The sequence below is a fragment of the Mus musculus genome, chromosome 11, assembly GCF_000001635.26.
Source record: "Mus musculus strain C57BL/6J chromosome 11, GRCm38.p6 C57BL/6J".
Taxonomy (NCBI): domain Eukaryota; kingdom Metazoa; phylum Chordata; class Mammalia; order Rodentia; family Muridae; genus Mus; species Mus musculus.
This window is the reverse complement of record NC_000077.6, coordinates 85,828,258-85,842,237: the sequence shown is the minus strand read 5'-3', so window position 1 is coordinate 85,842,237 and position 13,980 is coordinate 85,828,258. Positions and strand designations below refer to the sequence as shown.

At 56.7% G+C, this 13,980-nt stretch overlaps 1 protein-coding gene and 1 long non-coding RNA gene across 2 annotated transcripts in view, besides 7 other annotated features; one reads left to right on the top strand and one right to left on the bottom strand.

The window, feature by feature from the left end:
- Positions 1-289: 289 nt before the first annotated feature.
- Tbx2 (T-box 2) lies at positions 290-9,623 on the bottom strand. Its single transcript, NM_009324.2, has 7 exons — positions 8,737-9,623; positions 7,351-7,618; positions 6,297-6,443; positions 5,109-5,185; positions 4,849-5,012; positions 3,757-4,394; positions 290-1,670 (listed from the first exon to the last, which is right to left on the bottom strand). The coding sequence occupies exons 1-7, from the start codon at positions 9,129-9,131 to the stop codon at positions 1,224-1,226; spliced, it is 2,136 nt and encodes a 711-aa protein (NP_033350.2). The 5' UTR covers positions 9,132-9,623; the 3' UTR covers positions 290-1,223.
- Positions 9,098-10,088: a promoter, noted in NCBI's record as "-859 to +121 promoter; NcoI fragment". NCBI's record gives the evidence for it as "EXISTENCE:reporter gene assay evidence [ECO:0000049][PMID:10770922]".
- Positions 9,098-12,103: a biological region, named in NCBI's record as "Tbx2 5' regulatory region". NCBI's record gives its function as "regulatory_interactions: Tbx2".
- Positions 9,394-9,413: a response element, noted in NCBI's record as "RARE". NCBI's record gives its function as "mediates induction by retinoic acid" and the evidence as "EXISTENCE:reporter gene assay evidence [ECO:0000049][PMID:15093729]".
- Positions 9,394-9,413: a protein binding site, noted in NCBI's record as "RARE". NCBI's record gives the evidence for it as "EXISTENCE:protein binding evidence [ECO:0000024][PMID:15093729]".
- Positions 9,425-9,453: a protein binding site, noted in NCBI's record as "E box". NCBI's record gives the evidence for it as "EXISTENCE:protein binding evidence [ECO:0000024][PMID:10770922]".
- Positions 9,425-9,453: a protein binding site, noted in NCBI's record as "E box". NCBI's record gives the evidence for it as "EXISTENCE:protein binding evidence [ECO:0000024][PMID:10770922]".
- 2610027K06Rik (RIKEN cDNA 2610027K06 gene) overlaps positions 9,850-13,980 on the top strand; it is a 40,729-nt gene continuing 36,598 nt past the window's right edge. Inside the window, exon 1 of the long non-coding RNA NR_077059.1 lies at positions 9,850-10,070. This is a non-coding gene — a long non-coding RNA (RIKEN cDNA 2610027K06 gene). The remainder of the gene's footprint in view (positions 10,071-13,980) is intronic.
- Positions 11,718-12,103: an enhancer, noted in NCBI's record as "-2.7 to -2.3 fragment". NCBI's record gives its function as "enhancer in atrioventricular canal, outflow tract" and the evidence as "EXISTENCE:transgenic organism evidence [ECO:0001131][PMID:19661464]".

The following is a 13,980-nucleotide window of genomic DNA, read 5'->3' as shown; positions in this document are numbered from 1 at the left end:
TAGGTGCGGGGAGTGGCAGGAGCTGCGGTCACACAGAGTGGCCAGCAGGGGGAGCCCGGGCCGCGGGCCTGGGTCGCGGGGGCTGCGGAGCGGAGTGGCGCCTCCAGGCCTGGCCTGAGCCGGGCGCCGACGTCGGCGCCTCGGAGCCTCGCGGATCTGCTCGAGGCCGGGCTGCCGGGCCGCCATCGCCGAGGTGCAGCTGAGGGCCAGAAAGGGGCGCCCGTGTCCCCGCCTCAGTCCCTTCTTCAGAGCCCCAGCCCCGCGCGGCCCACAGAGCGCACAGCGCGGGTCAAATCGCATGATAGCGTTTTTATTATTTTCTCGCTTCGTTCTCCCTCTGGAGCAAAAAGTGAAAACCTGAGGTGGGGCCCGTGGGCCGGGCGGGCAAAACCGGGGTGCAGAGGCTGAGGGGTCCGCAGGGTGGGCCTTCCCTGGGGTTCGGTGCCTCCCCTTCCCCAGCAGCCAAGGATCCTGGGGCCCTGTACAATATAGATGCTCATGTAAAATGAAAAAAAAATTAAATGCTATGAGTTAATCTCTAAATATATGTACACAGCAATGTACACCTTCGAATAAATTAATACGAATTTGTATCCTCTGGGAACCTTAAAGCTTATTTACACAAATTACCATTTATTTCATAAATATCTTTTGCCCCCTGGGGACTCAAAGAAGAAGTGCAACTTCCTCCGCTGATCCAGAAGTGGACATAGGAATGGCGCCTGTCTTTTGTGGGGTAGAGGTGGGAAGACCAAGCGGACATGACTCCTCCTAGCTCAAGTCTACGCTGACTTCAGGCTCCCCTGGCTCCAGCATCCTCCACACCAGTTTCTCAATGACACTCAAGCCCAAGGCCAGAGATCCTGGGATGCTTTCCGAAGGAACACCTCTACCCTATGCACCTTCTGGCTTCCAATGGGACCACTGGAAGGAGGCCACCCCCACAGTGTTGAAAGAAGGAGGTGCCCTGGTAGTTGACTCTCGAACAGAAATTTGCATCAAATCCAGGGATTCCAGAGTGACTTGTGTTCTGGATAGACTGACTCCTCGTTTAGACCCCAGACCCCCGACCTGCCACGCGAGGCTCTATTCTGACCGCTGAAGCCTGCTTTTGCTTCTTTATTTAAATAAATACCCATTCTGTGCTGTACACGTCCTAGACAGCCGAGGCAGAGAGCCCAGCCCGGGAGGCTCGTGTGGCAGCGCAGCAGCCAAGCAGCCCCTCACTTGGGCGACTCCCGGCCGGGGGAGAGGGCTCGCTGGCTCTCTAGCCCACTCACCAGTCTCTGGATGCTCTGCAGTTCACTGGCCGCCTCTTTGGCTGAGCCGCTGGGCGATAGGGCCCCGCGGGATGGGCCCCCCACTTTTCGGAGAGCCAGCTCAGGCAGCGGACTGGGCTCACGGCTATTTCCGCCCTTGGAGCCCTCCGCCGCCAGCCCGGTGGTAAGGAGGCTAGTGCTAGGTGGGATGGTGACAGGGATCTGGTAAGGACTGAAGCGCAGACGGGGCCGGGCACTGCCCAGAAATGGGCTCCGTGATAATGAACCAGCGGCTGCGGCGGCGGCAGCTGCAGCGCTGGTGGCGGGTAAAGCGGAGGCGGCGGCGGCCGCTGCTGCCATGTAAGTGTACGGGTAGGGAAAGAGGCCTCCGAAAGTGGGCATTGGGATTCCCTGGAAGAAACAGAAGGCAAGAAGGGTTAGACATCTGTCCGAAGTGTCTTTAAAGGTGGTAGCCTGAATACTGCAGATAACCTTTGCCTTACACCTTTAGGCTATAAAGCCAGAATTCACATAGCTATAAAACCTCATGCTCACATGAGGAGATAAATGAGCCAGCGTGCCAGGGCCAAATCCAGCGAGTGTGTCCATCACCTAGGGTGAGATGCAAAGGCCTGGTGTCTCCCTGCTCTGCGCTGTTTGGTTCGGTAGGGATAAGGGAACGAGCAGCAGTTGGCTGAACTAGTATGGGCCTAGAGAGAAAAACCAAGACAGGCTTGGGGCCAGGTGGCAAGCAAGTAGCTGGGACTATCATATGAGGTCCTGCTCATTTAGGACAGTAGTTCTTCCATGCCTTCTGTTTGCAGGCCGGAGTTGTGGCTTAGAACACAGGCTTAGAAAAAAGGATGATCGAGTCTCTTGCTTGCTCGCCTGCCCAGGGGTCTCCTGCCTTAGCTGGGATCAAGTCACAAGTGACAACCAGTTCATAAACTGGCCTGAACGTTTGACAGAGAACTGGCAGGGCTTCTGTGGCAGCTGAGGACGGAATGCAGGCTTTACTGGTGGATAGCAGAGCAGCCAGGACACCCTGGACACAGGACACTCAGTTCATAAGGCCCCGATTGCTATGGTCTGACCTTTGAGATAATGGCTTATATTCTAGCGTGTGCGCCTGTGGAATGGGTGATACCCCTCCACCCCCAACAGTGCTAGAGACAGAGGAAGCCCAAGTCCTGGTTCAAGCAGGGAGAGCCCAAGAAGCAGCTTAGTCTGTAGGAATAGAAAGGCTTGCAAGCCCCACTGTGCACTTCAGACCTGGCACCTCAGGTTGGAAGGAGGGGAGGAAACGTCAACTTTCCCAAAATTTGGCTTTACCTGACATACAACTATGGCCTTATCACCTAACAATTATACCAATTGATTTCTCATGAGTTCTGGGGTACTCTTTCCCTGGATTTCTGCCTATTGGCCAGGCCAGAAGCCCCAGGCTTCCCCATGTCCTCTGTAATGACTATGGTTTATTGGGAAAGAGGCATTCACATCCACAGAAAGCCAGAGCTGCAGCTCAACCCTCCAGCCCAGAGTCATGGGGATTCGTGTATCACAGGCATTGCACAGACCCAGATGATAAGCTCTGTTCAAAACTCATTTCAGACTCCCCCTTACACACATATTCACTTCTGAACCAAAGCCATTTTCTCAAAAAAAAAAAAAAATCTAAACTCCTGTTTTCCTTCCCTGAAGATATGATCTCAAGGGTTCAATTTGCCAGAAACCTCAGAGGGAAGAAACCGAATGAAGGAATTCCAAATCTTTCCGCAGGGGATATTCCACCCAAGTAACTAAAGAGGTTGCTGTGCGCATCCGATCTCCTTATGCCTCTGGCCACATTTTCATAAACTCTCCCCTGGGAATTTAGAATTTCAGTAGGAGGTTGTGGGGGAGCTAAGGCCCCTTCCCTGGATGTGGCGGGAGAGTTAGGGACTCAGAGTAGGGCAAAGACCAGGCTTGTCACTTGTCACTGGCGACTTCCTAGAGGACCTCAAAGGGGCCAGAAATATCTGAGAGGTGAGTCATTTGGGGAGTCAACTGTCCAGAAAATAACTCAAAATTCCCTCCTTCGTTCGTTCGTCCAGCCTACAGTTTTTCAGAGCCGATCATGAGATAAAGATTTTTCTTTCTCAAAAATTTCCTAAGACCAGAAAAGTGAACCCCATAAAATCCAGGAGCAACCCTCATTGGTCATTCAGAAGAGTTTTTGAAATGTGCTCTCTCACTTCTTGCTGGGGTTATGGAGGAGCAAACAGGTCCAGAGAGGACGAGGAACATTCTTAAGGTCACACAGGGTTCAGAAGCAATGTCTTGGTTAGATCATGGGCAGTTTTAACCTTTCAGGTCTAGATGGCTTTCCTGCCTATAGGTTTTGGTTTCTCGGAGGATCTGAGTACCTATAACCTCTCTCAAGTTCTCCCGCGCACCTCAGCCACCAACAAGCCGCTGCGCCCCCCTCCTTTGGCTGCCGGCAAATCACAGGCCTTACCTGAGATGCCAGCATATGCTGGGAGAGGTGGAACGGGAAGGGAGCCGCGGTGCTTGCTGCGCTGGCTGCGGGACCTAGCCCGCCTGCGTCCAGCCCCGCCGCGGTTCCGGGACCGGCGCCTCCGCTACTGCCACTGCCGCCTGCCACCGAGGCTAGCAGATGACCCATGCCCATGGCGGAGAAGGCTCCGGGGCCCATGGCGAATTGTCCTGGGTGCAGGAAGAGGGGCTGGCCAGCTCCCAGCGGCCCAAAGAACTGCTGCCCATGCAGGTGGCTGGAGAAGGCCAGGCCAGGCAGATGGCCCGCACCCAGGGGGGACGCACTGTCTGTCTGCACCACCAGCGGCGCCAGGCTGGGCTCCTTGCCCTCACCCACGTCCTTGCGCCCCTCGTCCTTCCTCCGGGCCTCGGGACGCTCCTTCTCCAGGCTCCGCAGGCTAAACGGGCCGTCCCCACCGCCCTCCGTCGGTTCCTTGCTGCACCTCTCCGGGCTGCGCCGCTCCCGGGAGCGTTCGGGTTCGGTCAAGCGAGCGGGGCTGGCGTCCCGCGAAGGGCTGCGGCCCAGGGGCGCTGCGGAGCGCTCCTCCCCCGTCCGCTCCGGCTCAGGATCGCTGTCGGCTGCGCCCGGCTTCTCCTCGGCTACGGGGAGAGAGGGAGGGAGCACGGGTTATCCGGACGCCGCCGGAGACAGACGTGGCGCCCAGTCCCCGGGAACCTGGACCTGGTCACCGACACTTCAGACAGACCAGCTGTTAGGAAGGTCAAGTTGAGAGAGCTTCTAGGGGCAGCTGCAGGTCACATAAATCAAGACCCCATTCTTACACTGGAAGAAAATGAGCCCTGGAGGAGAAAGCTTATTTCCGACCACATATCCCACAAGGGGTCCAGCTCAAAATTCTACCAAATGTCCTGGCTGCCAGGGACAGTCCTTATATGGGAGTACCAGATTGGAAGTCCTAGCCACATTCCGGTAACTTTTATCCAGGACTTTGAGATTAGCCGATCACTGAGCAAAAGACCGACTTTATGGTGCACCCTAAGGGGACACTTCCTTGGTCCTTCCCTCCAGACTCGGATCAACTATGCCGCTCACCTCGGGCCCGGTGTAGGCGCAGAGGGCTGGGCGCTGCGCTGGGGGAGGGCGGTGGTTCTCGCGCAGGCGGAGGGTCGCAGGACGAGGCATCGGATTCAGCGCCATCACGCTCCGGCTTACAGTGCTCCTCATACAAACGGAGAGTGGGCAGCGTTAGCTGCTTCCTGTGGGTGAGCAGAGGGAGCGGTCAGCCACCATTGCATCCTCCCTGCTTCCTGCGACCAGGGGTACGCACAACAGGCCATCGGCTCCTGTCTCACCTTTTCTCCCGACGGCCGTTCCCAGTGTCCCGGAAGCCCTTGGCAAAGGGGTTGTTGTCGATCTTCAGCTGTGTAATCTGCGGGGCCGAGGAAGCGGTACTAAGTCAAGACCTGATTCTTCAAGGCTGGCCGGGGGCACCCCGAGGTCAGCGGCTACAAGCTACACAGTAGAGAGCCGGGGTTGGGGGTTGGGTCGTGCCACCCGCCTGGGGTAGTACGCAGAGAGGTGAGGCCGGCAGGCAAGCATCTAGGAAAATGACGGGATCTTTGCATCTCCAAAAGCCTTATTCAAGAAATAATCCCTCAACACGCACATACAGGCCGGAGCAAGCATAAAGGCTCACATAGTCACAAAGGTTAAACTATTCCTCACTGAACACAGACAAACCCAGTGCCCGCACACCCAAGTCCGCAGGTCTAGGCAAAGTCAAGTCATTGCACCACTCACAGGCCCAGAAGGGCAAGTTCGCAAAAAATTAAAAATAAACAAACAAGCTTGTATAGAATTCAACGAATTCACTTGCTTCCACATAGAGCTAATACACTCCATACAATGTACCTGGCCAGGCAGACCCCTGGTTTACAAAGACACAACCAAAGACACTGGGACCCTCTCATTTAATCTATGGTGATCTACGAGACCATTTCACTTGAAGGAGAATTCTCTCAGCCTCCCCCAAAGGGCCTAGGGCCTGGATGGACCCAGACAAGTGGCTTAGAGGAGCTCGCCAGGGTTGTGCCACCTGTCCCACTCTTTGGCTCCCTTGGAGAGTAAAATTTGGACCCTGCGTTCCTAGCATCTGTAGAGCTTGGGCAGATTGCCCCAGGCGCCCTCTTTTCATTTAGATTCCCAGTCCTGAGCCAAGAAACGAAGGAATAAAATGTAAAAATGTCAGCGGGAGCCTGAGTCTCTACTAATTGCTAAGTAAACATCTCCACTCCAACTATGGCCCAGCTGTGTTGAGTGCCTCGGGGGAGTATGTGTGTCTGTGTGGGTATGAGGGGGAGCCGGGGGATTTATGTGGGTGCTGCTCTTCTGAATCTGAGTGGGTGGTGAGTTCTTGAAGCTCTCTGCAATGCTGCTGCTATCAGGTGGGTTTGAATGGAGGGTTGGTGTCTGTAAATGTTGGGGGGATAGAGACGGAGGGGAGGTAGGGGCCAAGTCCACTCCCCACTCCCACAGCACACCTTGTCATTCTGGTAGGCAGTGACAGCGATGAAGTCGGTCTCTGGGAAGACATAGGTGCGGAAGGTGCTGTATGGGAGCTTCAAGATGTCATTGGCTCGCACGATGTGGAATCGCGGCTGGTACTTGTGCATGGAGTTCAGGATGGTCTGTGAGGAGCAAGGATTCAGCCAGCAGTTCCCTGCTATTGGACCAACAGCTCTCTCTCTCTCTCTCTCTCTCTCTCTCTCTCTCTCTCTCTCTCGTTTTTTTTTGTTGGTTCACTTGCACTTCATTTTATATTTTCTCATGCTCCCCCCCTTCTTCACAGCTATTCTTTCTTTCTTTGACGCTGCCCAGTTGGAAAAAGAAATGAAACAAAACGGAAGAAGACAAATAACACCGTCTCCATTCTTTCACTTCACTGTCCCCTGGCATTTCTGGGTCCTGAGATACAAGGGAAGAAAACTGTGTGTGTGGAGGGGTGCTCGAGGACTAGCTATAATGCACTGGGAGGCTCTCTTTGTCCAATGAACCCCCCATCATTCGCTAGGAGCTTGGCTCAGGTAGAAATGAGGAGTTCCTCATTATGTTCCCTGGCTGGACATCTGCCTTAATAGAGCAGAGATCTCCAGAAGGCTGGAGGAGAGCAGATTTAATGTCTGGATTCCCTCACCATAGGGTAAGGGTTAGCTACAGGAGACAAGCAGGTGTCCAAGCTGCATATCTCCAAGTCCTTAGCAGGGTGACCTCCACAGGACTCGGGCGGCTTGACCCATTCCTTACAGCACCTGCTTCACCCTTGATTCTAGGAGGGGCTCTCAAAATTCTGTTAGAAAGAAACTGAGATTGAGAGCAGCCTGGAGCTTTCCACAAACAGTCGACATACTTTTCCTCAGGCTTGCAGAACAGGGCTCTGGAAGCCTAGGCCCAGTTTGCCTGGGCCACAGACAGGGGCACTGTGGGTGGGGGGTGTTCAACTAATGCTCCCCTCTAGAAATCCTCTAGCTTCCTTCTACCCACTCGACTGTGGGGGCCCCTGGGCTCTCAACACCTTCCCAACCTGCCCACACTCACAAAGCCATGCTTGTCAGAAATGTTGTTGGTCAGCTTCAGTTTGTGGAAGGCCACAGGCTTGGCCATCCACTGTTCCCCTGTGGCCGGACTGTCCGGGTGGATGTACATGCGTTTAGGCATCTCGGGGTCGGCTTTGCCTGCCACCATCCAGCGGGAGTTGTGAAACTTATAGCGGCAGTCATCGGCAGCCACGATGTCCATTAGCAGGATGTATTTGGCTTTCTTGTCCAGGCCGCTGACTCGCACCTTGAAGGGGGGGAACATCCGCCTCGGAGGGAGGGAAGGGGGACATGCCATTGGGACCCGGCTCTTTTTTGTCCCTTTACCTTCCCGACAATGACATGACATCCTACTTGAAGCTTCCCTATCTACATAATTTGTCACAATGTCCTCCACTTGTGCTGTGTTGCTACCTGGAAAGACCCAGCCTGTGCTTCTTACTCCCAAGACATCCTATTTCTGCCGGCCAGAGCCTGTTTTGTAAAGCTTTGGATGCGTTTTGCACTCAGTCTGGAGACCTTTCCTCCACTCTGATCTAAGATGAGGGTTGATGCCCAGGAAAGGAAACTAGGCCCTTTAGAGATACACTAGGCTTTTCTGAATTGCCTTGAAATTCGTAGAGAGGAAATAAACTCTTGGGACAGGGCTTGAAGAAATAAACTATCAAGGTCTTTGTCTGGGAGAAACGATTTAGAGGCTTAATCAGGGAACCCTAGCCTAGAATTTCGGGGGAACAGGGTGAACCTGAGGCCTGGACTTTCAGAGACTGGAGTGCTGGGAAGATTGGGGATTTTATTTTTCTTCTGGCTTTAAGGCCTCAAGAGGTGGCTGGTCCAGTGCTCCAAGCTCCAAGGACAAGCAAGACTCTCTCCAAGGCCTAGCTGTGGGCTGGACAACTCTCTGCCGGAACCAAGTGGTCAGCCTGGAGCTAGCAGGAGGCGGGATGCTAGTCCCACTATGGACTCCAGTGATCAGAGCGGAGAATCCGGGAAAGATCCCTTTTCTTAGGAACTTCCAGACCGTCCAGGAGACGGAAAAAACAAAAACAAAAACAAAACAAAACAAAACAAAACAAAACAAAAAAAAAACAGTGAGACCGCAAGGGGCTGTGGAGACCCGCCAGAGTCTCCGGGGCTTTGAGACTCAGAACAGTTGGGACTATTCTTTAGGAACGTGTTTTCGTTTTATTTCAATCGAGAGATGTTTGCTTTTCTTTTTCTTTTTTAATTCGCTCCGGAGCCAAACGGAAAAAAAAAAAAGTCAGCTTGCTTGTCTGTGGAAAGGAGTGTGGCGCCAGGGCCGGAGCGGGGGCAATCCGAGAGAGCATCGACCCAGTGGTGGTGGGTGCTGTGCGGTCCCCGAGCCCGCCCGCCCGGCCCGTCCTACCTCCCGGACTTGGTGATGACCATCTCGGTGCCCAGCTTGTGGAACTGGTCCCACAGCTCCTTGGCCTCCAGCGTCACCTTGGGGTCGTCCTCCACCTCGTCCTCGGGTTCCAGGCTCTTGAGCGAGCGCAGATGCGCGGCGGGCGGGTGCGGGCCGAGTGCCGAGACGTGCAGCCCCGCCTCGGCCGCCGCCGCCGCCGCTGCTGCCGCGGCCGCCGCCCCCGCCAGGCCCGGGTCCGGCAGAGGCTTGCCTAGCGCGCCGGGCGGCAGCGCTAGCGCCGGGAAGAAGGAGGGCTGCGCTGCCGCCAGGAAGGCGGACATGGGGAAGTCGGCGGGCCGTGGCGCGTGGAACGGGTGGTAAGCCATGGCGCTGGCTGCCAGCGCCGGCTCTCTCATCGGGACATCCGGCCCAGGCTCCTGGGAGCCGGGGCCGGGGCCGGGGGCGCGCGCCTCGGACCCCCGGCCCGGGCGGCGGCGCGCGCGGAGGACGGACGGCCCGGGCGGCGGGCGCGGCAGCGGCTTCTCCCGGCTCCCCGTCCCGCGCACCTCAAGGGGCGCAGGGCTCTGGACGCGGGGGCGGAGGGGGCGCTGCGCGGGGCTGGGCTGGGCTGGGCTGGGCTGGGCTGGCCGGCTCCGGCGCCGGGGACCACGCGCGACTGGTTAGATCTTGTCCTGATCTCTGGAAAACTGTGACTATCTCACATGTCCTGCCCTGTTCGGATCCCCTGCGCTAACGAGCCAGGCCCCCCTTGATTGCTGATTTTACGCTTTTTGGACCAATTGTGGGTCTCCGGGGGCGGGGTTTTGACAGCTCAGGCCAAGCTCTGGACGGGAGGGGAGGCCAGGGAGAAGGTGTCGGAAGCCTCAGCAGTAAGAAAACATGTCAACAGAATAAAATATTAACCAATGACGGGCCAGCGGGCCCCGAGACCCCTCCCCCTGGCCTGGCCCCCACCTCGCCGCCCGCGCCCGCCGCTGCCTGGGCGAGGGCTGGAAAGCGCAGAGGACCGATCTGACCCGCCGTAAGGGCCTGAGGCAGGGGGCGCCCGGGTCCCGGGGCCTTGGGGAAGGACCCCCTAGCCGCATGCCGGCCCCAAGTGCAAAGCATTGACACGTTCCGGAGAGGAGAGGGGGCGCCCTTTCCCTCCCGCGCCGGGAGGCCCGGCCGCTCTTGCCTGCGACCCAGCCTGGCCTCCCACCCCACTCCCGGTCACCGCCCCGGGTCCATGCACTTCAGAGGGAGGCTGCGGGCACTGGAAAGCGAGGCCGGTGGGCGGGCAAATCAGGAGGCTCGGGCGGCCGAGGTCCCGGAGCCGAATCAGGTGTCCGGAGCCGGTGAGTGGGGAGCCATGGCAGAACCCTGATGGGGCCGGCACGGGCGGGAACGGGACGCCGCCTTGCGCTGGGGAAACGAAGGGTCCCCACCCCCACCTGCTCCTCCCCTCGTAGACTCAGGAACCTGGGGTTCCAGAAGGGCCGGGCATTTAGCCTAAAGAAGGTCTGTGTCAGGTCACTAAGCCAAAACCTTCTGGCGAGTAGGAAAATGGATCCTTGGGACCAGGTAGGTGAGCGCACCTTCTACAGAGCCCAAGGCGGTGCCGCGCTAGTTGATCCTAGAACTCAGATTCTCCACACGCGCCAGAAGGAATTTTCGCCGCATCCGGTACTGGAGATGCAAGCCCATCTATCTCTTCCTAAACTCTGGCATCTTTTCTTCTCAGTCACTTCTCTAGAGATTGTTTCCGTCCCTTGGAAGCTCAAGGCTCCCTAGTTCAGGAAAGCTGAGTAATGCGGATGGGAATCGAGGTGTTTGCCAGCAAGTGTGAACACCCCCTTCGACGATCAGTCTTCGTTATCTCTCTGGCAACAGCCCCAATGCATCTTCCTCTCTCTCTCTCTCTCTCTCTCTCTCTCTCTCTCTCTCTCTCTCTCTCTCTCTCTCTCTCTCTTTCTCTCTCTCTCTCTCTCTCTCTGTGTGTGTGTGTGTGTAAAACCATAATCAGGTGTGCCCAGAGTAAAACGATCATACACTTGCCTGTTTAGGGTTGAGGCTCACACCCTTGTGCTTGTTGGGGAGGGGAAGCAGGGTGTGAACTAGCCACAGTGGATACTCCCACCCTCCCAACCAGTATAAGCGAATTCTGCCGCTCCAGCCCTATGTCCCCGTGGTAGGCACCTACCACGTAAGTGGCCCAGGCAGCTTGCCCCTCCGCTGCATACACCAGGTCTTCAGGCACTTGGTAGCTGACCGCCCAGAAAGGCGTTTAAAAGCTAGTTGCCCCCGGCAGTACGGGGTTGAGACCAGCAGGAGTCGTTTGGCCTCCACGACCTTTTTTCCTATACATCTGAGCCAACACCAGGCGCTTGTAATTCTTCATAACCCTGTGCGCGCCTGCCCCACTGGGTTTTTCTTCAGGACCTTACTCCTAGGTCGCTTTTCTCACTCTTTTCTCTGCCCACAGTGAACCTTCAGCTCTAGCTTCGCGGTGTTCGCAGCCGGTGAGAGATCCATTGCAGCTTTGCACTGCTTCCAATTCAGACAGGATGTGGCTCCTCCAGGAGAGATGTGTCTGAACACACTTGGACAGTTAGTGAGGTGAACAAGAAGTAGTCAGTTCAGCTTTCCGAGTTGGCAGGACATTTGCTAAGTTGTGTGTATGGGGACAGGCACTTTAGTACCTTGTAAAAATGTGTATGTATCGAAGTATGTATTTTGGTCATTTTCCTGGGTAGCATACAGTAGCTGGTCTACCCGTTTAGGCCTGAGAGTTAAAACATGAAGGTCTGAGTTATTGGTCCACGAAATCGGACAGCTGTCGCCCAGTGGCTACATTAGGGGATCTGAATCCCACCTATAGAGCTAAGGACCTGCGACTGGTCAGAGACGTTTTCAGGGCAGGTTGGGTTTCCACCAACAGCTCCAGCCACCCCCCCACCCCCACCCCCATCACGTAGTCACCTGGATGACCTGCTTTAGCCGCTCTTAAGATTCTTTATCGACCCATCCCCAACAAAATTTTCTTAGAATATCCTTGTAGCATCGAAAACTGGTGCTGGGGCGGCCTAAGCAGCCTCTCGAGCGGCGCCTTGCGGCTCGCAACTCCTGCTTCGCCCTACCCCCGCCTGGGTCTACCCCCACTCATCTCCCCTTCCCAGGAACAGGCGCCCCTGGGGGAGTCCCCTGGGCAGAGTGTGCGTGTCTCTTTAAGAGGCCCCGGGGGGCGCCTCGCGGGCCGCCCGGGGCTGGAGGGGGAGGGCACGGACGAGGGCGCCTGGCGCCAGGCGGCCGAGGCTCCACAACAAAGCTCCGGCCCCTGTCACTTCGCATCGGCCGGGACCCGCAGACGGGTGGGGGACGCGCGCTCAGCCGCCCCTCCCTCTCCCAGGCAGTTCTGGGCGGGGGCGTCGGGCAGGCGCTGGCTTCGTGGTCCCAGGCCCCTTTCACGTGGTCTGTAGTCTTAGCTTCCCGCAACAATCAAATCCAGCACCAGTAGCCTGGGCCGGAGGGGACTGCCCTCCCAAGCCTGGCAGGGCTGCCGGGTCCGTCTTTTGGCCGAGTTACATCGAGAATGGTCAAGAGATAAGGCTAAGTCCTCTCTCAAGAGTTGATCTCTAAATAGCATAGGTCCCTGCGGATGTCTGCATGCGTGAAGATTTGCCTGAGCCCTCATAGAATGGATGCGGGAAGGCTGGGGAATGTGTAGTCCTGTGGCAGAGTTGAGTGAGGGCACGTGAGCACCAATAACTGGGTACTAAGCGCGCCTTGACTTATAAATGTGCCCGGGAAAAGCTGGGGTGACATGTGTGGCCCTATGCTTAGGAAAAGTGGTCGGTAGAAGACACTAGGTGCATTCGTTGTTCCCATCCATGGCTTCTCCACCGGACCCGCGCCTTCCAGAGCCTTGGCGCCAGCTAGCCCGGTTAAGCAGTAGGGCTGGGCTCCCCCGCGGTCCTGGGTCTGGCCAGGCTGGGGGCCGCGGCCTCGGTGACCCCAGCCCCCGGCGGCCCAGCCTGTCCCGTCCACTTAAACAAATTGTGGCTGACAGGCTTGCAGTCTCCCTGGAGCCGCTCGCCGGCCGGCTCTCTTCGTCCCAATTACCCAGCGCAGGGTCTGGCCAACAGGCTGGGGTGCGGCAGGCGGCGCGGGAAGAGTGGGCTGCCCGACCTTCTTTCTGGTGACGCTGTGCCCCTAGTCTGGTGCCAGGACCAGCCGCGGGACCACTTCCTCATCAGGTTATGGGAAGTATTGGAACAGTTACCTCCTGTATGGCCACTGCCTTCCAGGTTAATGCAAAGGCGAGGCCCAACCAAACTGTCTCTGTCAGGGACACACTTGCTCCGGTGGGCGGGCATTTCTTTGCATAGTGAGAGATCACGCGGTTAGGAAGATAGGTTATAGTCGATTTGGGGGAGCTTTAGGAATCGTATAACTCCTAAAAAACTGCTAAATACTTGCTACCCTGAGCCTTGGTCCCAGGAGGTGCAGCTGTCGCTCTTGGTACACACTGGGTGGCAAAAGTGAGGTGCCAGTCTTGAACTTGAGCCTGGACGTGGTGCGTGTTTGGGATCTCACAAGAGCGAACCGACTTGAGAAGGGTCCCCAATATAGGCCTACCGACAACAGTGGGGCGGGGCTGGTCTGTGGGCACTGCAGGCTGGTTCTCAAGAGTACCTGGGGTACAGCGCGGTCACAATCTGTGGGTGTCCCCGCAGTCCCACCCCTACCAAAGAGCTACGGGGCAGTAGCCTCTAAGCACCTTTCTGACCCACAGCGGTCCCTTTTCGTCTGCCATGCCAGTCTCTGCTGCTCTTCACAGTCCCTCTCCTTACAGATGAGAATCAGAAGCCTACCTAGAGGCTAATTTGCCTAAGGTCACATGGCTCCAGGTGGAAAAGCCAGAATGGAATCCCACATCCACTCCTTAGAAAGGTGGTATTGCTGTCCTGCTCAGAGAGCAAAGCCACACTGGCATCCCAGAAACTCCACTGGTTCTGGCTTTACAGACCAGGTCTGCGGGAGGGTCTGCAGGTGTGTGTGTGTGTGTGTGTGTGTGTGTGTGTGTGTGTGTGTGTGAAGTCTGGGAATGTCCTGGGGGCACGAGAGAGAGAGAGAGAGAGAGAGAGAGAGAGAGAGAGAGAGAGAGAGAGAGAGAGAGAGGGAGGGAGGGAGAGAGAGAGAGAGAGAGAGAGAGAGAGAGAGAGAGAGAGAGAGAGATCAGCTGGGCTTCAGGTGGCTGAACAGGAA

Coding starts and splice junctions, on each gene's coding strand:
- Tbx2 (NM_009324.2), bottom strand. CDS start 9,131: ATGAGAGAGCCGGCGCTGGCAGCCAGCGCCATGGCTTACCACCCGTTC. Junction 5,013..5,108: donor AACGGCCGTCGGGAGAAAAG/GTGAGACAGGAG, acceptor GCTCACCCACAG/GAAGCAGCTAACGCTGCCCA. Junction 4,395..4,848: donor GCGCCTACACCGGGCCCGAG/GTGAGCGGCATA, acceptor CTCTCCCCGTAG/CCGAGGAGAAGCCGGGCGCA.